General features: G+C 38.0%; 2 protein-coding genes across 2 annotated transcripts in view; both read right to left on the bottom strand.

Annotated features, from left to right (window-relative positions):
• LOC115244905 (1-phosphatidylinositol 4,5-bisphosphate phosphodiesterase epsilon-1-like) overlaps nt 1–9,118 on the bottom strand; it is a 39,277-nt gene that overhangs the window by 4,938 nt on the left and 25,221 nt on the right. Inside the window, 8 exon segments of the mRNA XM_029822921.1 lie at nt 130–1,351; nt 2,774–3,097; nt 3,449–3,800; nt 4,110–4,413; nt 4,503–4,727; nt 5,058–5,285; nt 8,133–8,359; nt 8,709–9,007. Coding sequence (XP_029678781.1) covers nt 130–1,351; nt 2,774–3,097; nt 3,449–3,800; nt 4,110–4,413; nt 4,503–4,727; nt 5,058–5,285; nt 8,133–8,359; nt 8,709–9,007 — 3,181 coding nt within the window.
• LOC115244901 (uncharacterized protein K02A2.6-like) lies at nt 5,292–6,823 on the bottom strand. Its single transcript, XM_029822915.1, has one exon. It carries the CDS (start codon nt 6,545–6,547, stop codon nt 5,597–5,599), a length of 951 nt encoding a protein of 316 aa, XP_029678775.1. The 5' UTR covers nt 6,548–6,823; the 3' UTR covers nt 5,292–5,596.

The following is a 9,118-nucleotide window of genomic DNA, read 5'->3' as shown; positions in this document are numbered from 1 at the left end:
TCTTTCCCTGAGGATGAATCTGCCGAGGGTCGCTTGCGTGCCTTGCGTGCTGTAAACATTCTCGTCGTCGTTCAACACTCTCAGCTGACGATTTCCGCTTCCGACGGCACCGGCGCCGCCCTCCTCGACCACTCTTTCCCTGAGGATGAATCTGCCGAGGGTCTTCCAGAACGCTTGCGTGCTGTAAACATTCTCGTCGTCGTTCAACACTCTCAGCTGACGATTTCCGCTTCCGACGGCACCGGCGCCGCCCCATTCTAGCTCCTCGACCAGGGCGAACTTGGACGGGTTCTCCATTCTCCTAGCCTTTATCAGAGCTTGCGCCAATACATCCTGCGCCGAGCTGCTCACCGGCACACGTAGAATCGCATAAGGGATCTCTGGCGAGACGTTGTAGATACAGACCAGGAAGGTGTCCGCCTCGTCCCATATGTGAGTGGATTGGTCCCTCGAGTTGGAATCGTTGAGCTTCGAATGGCCGGCCGTGCTTCTGATGGAGGCGAGCCAGGCTCTGCTGCTCGGATCGTCGCCCACTCGCTTCAGGAGGAAGCGACCTTGACCCTTCCACAGGGCCTGTGCCTGAAGAGGATGTTCGGTAGGATCCAATACGCGTTGAGTCGGCAATTCCTCTCTTTCTCTTTTCTCCCATCCGCGAGATACTTCCTCCACTAAGATGTATTCGTCTACATGTTCGGGTGATATCCCGGCTTTCTGTAACGCCTGCAACATCACTTCTTGCGTGGTACTCTCCTGAGTCACCTTCAGAATAGTGTACGGCTCATCCGGTATCACATGGTAAACCATCAAAAAGAACATCCGTCTCTTCAGGGTGACACCACCTAGGCCGGGATCGACCGTGCTTAGTTTTTCGGGTTCTTTTCCCGATGAGAGACGCTTAGACGACTCCTTGTGATCGCGGCAGCATGTGTTATAGTCCAAGCTCTCCTCCTCCAACCGGGAATAGATGAAAAGCGTAGACAGGGCCAGCGGCTTGTTCTTGCAAGATCGTAATCGTACGTGTCGATAGCCTGGTCGTAAACACTTGAGCGGTAATACGCGTTGCGCGATCAGGTGATGGGAACTGGCCTCGACGACACCGAAACGTAGAAACGCGAGGTCCTTGAACATTACTTGGAAGCAGAACTTCTCATTCCAGATGGGATTCAGTGCATTGTTCTGAATGACCTTTGTCTTGTGCTTCGCGCAATCGATCGGTATACCAACCAACTCGATCTCGACGTACGTGCTGGTGACGAGGTTCATAGGTGAGACGTATTGTCCCGAGATTATTGACAGACTCAAGTGCGCAGAGTGCAGACCATCGAACTCCTTGTCCCAAGGATTGAACCGTCTGTCAAGACGTTTGCAATTGTTACAGAAAATTTGTAGACATAACGGCTAGACACACACATAATTGACCGGAAATAATTCTATTCGACTATTTAAGTCTTTTTTATATAAAGATATTTTTTCTTATAATAAAGATCAATTTTTATAATATATATTAAAATAAAATTTATTAGAATAACCTACTTTATATATAAAAGCTGCTATATTTATAATGCACAAATTGATCGATCTTTTACAATACGCGTACTACAGTAAAAACACGAAAAAATACGTGCGCGTCTCTCATTCTTAAATATTAAAGCAATTTTTGAATAACGTAAAAAATAAAGTAGTAAATTCTATAATTCTAAAATTGTTAAATGTCTTATATATTTCAACAAATTTAAAGATATAAAATTATTAGATTATAATTTATATGTAGAATATTTTAGATTTTACATCTATTCTCCTTTTGATTTTAAGGAATTTATATTTATTTAAAGTAATAATGGGAATCGTTAATCGATAATTGAAAAATTAATCAGCAAGAATGATTTATTTTTTGATTATTTTTAATTTAGATTATAATTTGATGTGATTTTTTTTATTTATAAGTAAGCATATAAAATTATAATACATTGTAATCGTTAATAAATTTGCAGGTAATTATCAAAACTGATCTTTATTGTAAATGATATAGGTCAGATTGTGATATGAATTTACCTGTACATCATGTGTCCTTTGTCCCACATAACCGAGGGTTTTCTAACATATCCACATTGACCATTTTGCTCAAACATGGCTGCATTCAGATTCAATCCCGCGTCATCGGTTTGATAGTTCAACGCGACCATCTGAATTCCGAAAGCCCAGAATATTACAGGATTGAAATTCGTGGAATCGATACGCATTCAGAATAACCTACTTTATATATAAAAGCTGCTATATTTATAATGCACAAATTGATCGATCTTTTACAATACGCGTACTACAGTAAAAACACGAAAAAATACGTGCGCGTCTCTCATTCTTAAATATTAAAGCAATTTTTGAATAACGTAAAAAATAAAGTAGTAAATTCTATAATTCTAAAATTGTTAAATGTCTTATATATTTCAACAAATTTAAAGATATAAAATTATTAGATTATAATTTATATGTAGAATATTTTAGATTTTACATCTATTCTCCTTTTGATTTTAAGGAATTTATATTTATTTAAAGTAATAATGGGAATCGTTAATCGATAATTGAAAAATTAATCAGCAAGAATGATTTATTTTTTGATTATTTTTAATTTAGATTATAATTTGATGTGATTTTTTTTATTTATAAGTAAGCATATAAAATTATAATACATTGTAATCGTTAATAAATTTGCAGGTAATTATCAAAACTGATCTTTATTGTAAATGATATAGGTCAGATTGTGATATGAATTTACCTGTACATCATGTGTCCTTTGTCCCACATAACCGAGGGTTTTCTAACATATCCACATTGACCATTTTGCTCAAACATGGCTGCATTCAGATTCAATCCCGCGTCATCGGTTTGATAGTTCAACGCGACCATCTGAATTCCGAAAGCCCAGAATATTACAGGATTGAAATTCGTGGAATCGATACGAATTCCTGCAGGATACGTTCGGATCAATTGAGTTTCTGCGTGGGCGACTACGCCTAATGGTTGCTTCCTACAAATCTTCTTCGCCGTGCTTTCGTTCAAGGACGAACATTGGAAGCAGGCTGGCATTCCGCGAGTGGATCTAATAATACGACAATAAAAAATGTATTTTATATCTTTTGTATCTACGAGATCAGTATTCTTATTGAACAATATAATATATTGCCGAAATATGATTTGTAAAATAATGGAAACATAAAATAATATATGCAAGAACAATATATTCTGATTAAATTAAAAAAAAAAAAAAATAAATAAAAATTACATAATGAAAAATCCTTGATGTAAAATTGAAAAGAGAAAGCGTTTTAAGAAATGCTAAAAATAAGTAGAATAAAATTTATCCACATATTAACAAGGAAAATTCTATGAAGAGTATATAAAAAATTTGAAAATATATAAGAGATATTTTTGACATATATAAGAAACTAACCTGAAGATATTCTCGATGTTGCTACCACCGCTCGCGATCGAGGCGGACGTCGAGAGAGATTGCGGCGATCCTGAAGAGGATGCTATACTGCTGGGTCCTATACCGGCGATACTGTGCCTCTGAACCGGCCCCGTATGCGACTGATGTCGTATTTTTCCCGGCACCGCTGTCCCAGGCACGGTGTTCAATCCACGAAATTTAATCGCCTGCAGATAAATCACCAGATCCGACAACTCCTTGGCTATCTGACTGCTCTGTTTTTGCGATTTGTCATCCACCGCTGGATCCGATTTTAAACGACTGTGCGGTACTTGGCTGCCTAGATACCTCTCGTAGCTCGAGATCGAGTTATCTGTGAATTACACATCGAACGAATCGCGATAAATTTTTTATAATTGCAATAATTGCTATAATTCTTGAACGCAATTGGGGGAAACCCAATAAATTTTGTGATGCGAGCTCGAGGATAAACATTTAAGTAGGATAGAGTAGCACATATTGTAGAGAAAATTTAGATTAAAACCTAGGAGAGGGATTAAGAGATTAACAGAACGAATTAAATTCTCCGATATCCTTGAGGAAATATAGGTTCACTCGATGTCGTTAAATTTTTCCAAGCATATTTTATTATTGATAATATATATCGTTTATTATTTTTTACCATCGATATTATCGTCCTCATCATCGTCCTCTTCATCATCCTCGTCTTCGCTAAAATACTCGACAACCGACGTGCTGCTCACATCAGTTCGCATTTGCTTCATAGAAGATGCACGATCCGACATGAGCATCTTTCCGCGATGACTGAGAGGCGTATGCGACAATGGTCCGGTAGGATCGACCACCAGTTTCTTATTTTTTATTAAAATTCGATAACGAAGCTGCGAAGGTGAAGGCAATTGCGGATCATCACCGAAGTCGGATTCGAAGAGAAATTTTGTCACCAATTTCTCGCCAAAAACAGACTGAAACGACATATTTCTTGATTAAAATTTGATCGCGCTTACAACGATAATCAATAGGAAATAATTTATCGAGCAATTAAAAGATGTACCTGAAATATCTGAGCCATGCGAGCTTGTTGACTTGGCGAACAATGGTTCTCGATGGAAAGGATCACGGGATAAGGGGAACTGATGAAGGCGCTTCGATTGATCGCTTCCACGACCGATCGAAATGGTATTTTTGTAGTGAATGTGTGACCGTGATAAATCAGCGGGGATCCATCGTCACCGTCCCAACAATCGAGCTCCACGCAGCGACATCCGGTTAAGAGCACCTATATAGATGTTTATTGTTATTAGTCATTAATTTCGTTTCTGCAAATTATAATTTGTTTTAATAAAAATTAATTATTTTGCGGGACAGAAAAAATTCACATTTTCTAAATTAATATAATTTTTCACAATTCTTAAACAAATCTTTCTTCTATACTCGCAGAATTTGAAATGCTGAAGATGCTATTTGTTATCGATTCTTGAATTGATAACGATTTGCAATGAAAATAAGCTATAATATCAGAGCAATAATATTTTATGCGTTTTCTTTCTAATTCTACAAAATTTATTCATTATTAAATGAAATGAATATTTTGAAAATAACAATTCACCTGTGAATACAATTGCACGGAGGATTCTCCTTTGAGTTGATGCCCGGTCAAATAAGTGTTGTGGGAGCTGGCGATGTAATACTGCGACAGGGGCTGCTGCATCTCGGTTTCGGACGGTGTCGCGTGCTCATACGGAAAGGCGTAATTGTCCTTGTCCATCATATATCGCGCAAAACCCTCGAAAGACAAACACCATTGTGTGCGAAGTGCCGGGTCCGGTTCGTGCCTCTGAAATGAGAACAAATAGACTTGATTGTATTAGGTCGCATGAGCGGGCGTATTGCAATGCGATGGCGGTCGTGTAAGCGAAATTGACATCTTCTATCTATCGAACAAAGCAAATTGAGATCAAGAGTGTTTCGAAATCAGAGAATCCGTTATAACTATTCGTGAAAATGAAAGGAAAGTCTTTAATAAAAACTATTACGTTCTTGTGGTTCGATAATAGGAAATAATTATGCCAGATGAACCTTTATATATATATTCTTCTTAACTATAATATAATAATACTTAATGCAAAAAGAGATCGTATATCACACTTAACGGTTCGGAGTCTCGGGACAGAGAGAGAGAGTCATGTACGTTTGCGCTTTTCTGACTCTCGAAAACGCCACAGCTACAGTTATCTGTTCTTGCGCATTCTCCTCCGTCTCATTTTGCTCGCTCGTACGCATTTCTTTTTTATTACCTACAGTTATCTGTGTGTGCGCATCTTCCTCCGTCTCTTCCTCGGCTGGAGCATTGGCAGCGTCATTTACGCAATCTTTGTTTGTTACATTTATTACCGGTCTCTCTCCACCCCTAATATTTTTTGTTACGTTTTGATTTGGATGGATACCATCGAATACATCTAAATCTAATTTCGACTTAACATCTTGAACATCTTGCCCGATTATGCATAATTGGTCTACATGTCGTTTCCACATTTTGCCATTTTCTAGTTTTACTAAGTAGTGTAGCTTCCCTAATTTTCTAAAAACGATACCAAAACGCCAATTAATCTTTTTATTTAAGTATTCCCGTGCGGCTATTTTAGCCCCAACTTGAAAATTTCTTGTTTCATTATTGCATTTCATCGACTCTACTTTGAACGCAAGTTCCTTTGGCAAAATTAAATCCAGTCGATTACGTAATTTTCGCCCAAACATAATTTCGGCTGGTGATTTCTTAAGCTCTGGAATTGGGGTGATGCGGTAATGAAACAAAAATTTTTGTACATTTACTTTTACATTATCTTTTGTTAATTTAATTTTACGAAGTGATTGCTTGAGTGTTTGCACGAATCTTTCCGCCAGCCCATTGGATGCTGAATGATAAGGAGCCATTCTTTTGTGAATAATTCCATCATATTTCGCTACATACATATTCAAATACTTAACTGAATTTATATCGTTAACTTTTACTTTTACAAAACCTATAGGCACAAAGCTTTTTTTTTTACAATACGACCGTGGTTTTAAATCTGTTTCATAGATTTCTAACTTAGGCATCTTTGATTTTAACCAACAATGACTTACTAAAGTCACCGCAGCTCCGCAATCTATATCAAACGATACCTTTTTCTGTTCTACGTAGAGAGAGACCGTGTACTTTGATCGATACTTTGAATCCTGCTTTCCTTTTCTACTGCAGCGATATCCTCAATGTAATTTGTTTGTGCTTTCTTCTTACAAACTTTTCTCAAATGGCCCAGACCGTCACATTTTAAGCACTTTGTACTCCGAGGAAGAGAACAGGAGGGCGCCAAGTGATTTTTACCACACGTGTAACATACAATTTTATCTAATTTAGCACCGTTTCTATTATGCCTAACGCTTCCAGAGTCTTTCGACGACCACGTCTTCTCCCCTTCCGGTTTCGAGATGGGCTGCCCTGCTTTCTTACATTCCTTTTCGCTCCACTTTTTACTCTCAACTCCAGCTCCAATGAAATCGACTGCCATTGAAGGTCCTGTCCCTTGATCTTCTCTCAGCTGATGAATCCCTTGATCTTCTTTTTCCATGGAGCAGGCAATTTTGAGGGCTGAATCCATCGTCAAATCAACTGTTTCCAACAGTCTAGCTTGAATCCGCGGGAATTTAATTCCAAAAACAAATTGATTTCGAAGTTCCGTTTTTAAGTTGTTTCCAAATTTGCAGTGCAGCGAAAGTTTTTGAAACGCGGCCATATATTCCTGCGCCGACTCTCCGTCCTTTTGCATACGTTTGCGAAAAGTGAACATTTCCGCAATTTCTAAAGGTTCTGGCGCATAGAATTCTTCCAATTTTCTGCATAAATCCTCGAATGATTTAGTGTACGGATCGTCCGGATCTAAACGATCGCACAATAATCCAAACGCTTCTACTCCAATGTAGTGCAGCAAGTAAGCCACTTTTTCCTCTTCGGCCGTTATTTTAAAAACTTTGAACGAACCCTCTAGACGTTGAAGCCAACGTTTCCAAGTCTGCGTGGTCGGGTCAAAATTTTCGATTTGCATTACATTTTGTATCTTAGCCACACTTGGATCTTAAATTTGACTCCACGGAACTCCCTCCTTGAGAGCCTGTGCCGCCCGTTGGCATTTTTATCAAAAGTTCAAACTTTATAAATGTGGCTGAACACGTGGATTGGCCTCCTTTGTCGTAACCTTACTTTACACTCAAAAATCCAATCGATTCACTGACATCCCATCCTCGTCGCCAGTTTGTTATGTCCTTGTGGTTCTTATATATATATTCTTCTTAACTATAATATAATAATACTTGATGCAAAGAGAGATCGTATTAACGGTTCGGAGTCTCGGGACAGATAGAGAAGGTCATGTACGTTTCAACTTTTCTGACTTTCGAAAACGTCACGCAATGGCGCAGCGCTATTTCAGCGCGAAAGTTACAAAATACATAACAAAAACAGTTTTTTTCGCGAAATTGGATACAGACACGTGTTCATCTACTATGCAATATCAGGATATTAATTTCGCATATTTTTCGCATATTTTTCGGATATTAATTTCTGCGAAGAGAGATGTCGAAGAATAAAATTGTTGAATACTTTTTTTTTTTAATGGGGAAATCTTTATATCCAGTAAATATTTACCTTAATGAGCGTCTTGATTTCCTCGTCGCTCAATTTTTCCTGTTGCCGAGACTCAAGGAATTTCGTAAAGGTCGCCAGAGTAATTACTTGAGATTTCGATGTGTCCACGCCGGAGCAATTATTAACTATGCTTGCCGCCGCGACTGCATCAAAGATCTGCTTCTTTTGCAGATTGCTGCTCGTCTTATATTCATGACAGTCAATAGAGTTGTTTCTTGTCAGCAAACCTGGCATGTTTAAATAATGATTTATTTAATATCAATAAATAATAAATATTTAAAAATCATTTTTATACTGAAGTTAAAAGCGATATAGAATTCCGTTTTTCGAAAAGTAGTTTTTATATATAAATTAATCTACATTATAGTACTATAGTAAAATTTTGAAAAAAAGATTATATCCAATTTATTTGAAATTATTATTTAATAAGTTAATTCATATATTTACAAGATTGATTATCGTATTTCCGTTGTAACGATTCCGTTGTACGAGCATAAGGATCATCTTTGTATGTGTTTATACTAAAATTTAATTTCACTGAAATTATATATTAATTAAATTTTGATCTGGGCTTACCGATTCTTTGCGGAGTGGCGTCGCTGGCCTGCCTGAGTACCGCTGGACGCATGCTAAAGTCCCTTAAAGATCCGTCACTTTGACTACGACACGTGATCGCTAATTGGCCGAATAAATCTCGCAAATCTTTCCTAGCTCGTAAGCTGAACGATCGGAAAAGCGCGACGAACTCCACAAAGTTTAATTGCGTTTCGTACATGATCGAAGTGGTGCGCGCTTTCACCTGCCAAGGAGCCTCTGAGCCACCAGGTATACCACCGGATCCGTTCTTGTCCTTTTCTCTGGCAACACATAACAGACTACGCGCGCGTTATTCACATGTGTTTTTTTACATTTCTGGCCTGAACAAGTTTTATTTTGTATATTCTGGACTATAAAATTTTTTTGCTCGAAAAATAACAATCGACAAA

This window comes from Formica exsecta, unplaced genomic scaffold, assembly GCF_003651465.1.
Source record: "Formica exsecta isolate Colony F162 unplaced genomic scaffold, ASM365146v1 scaffold878, whole genome shotgun sequence".
NCBI lineage: Eukaryota > Metazoa > Arthropoda > Insecta > Hymenoptera > Formicidae > Formica > Formica exsecta.
This window is presented reverse-complemented; position numbering and strand designations above follow the sequence as displayed.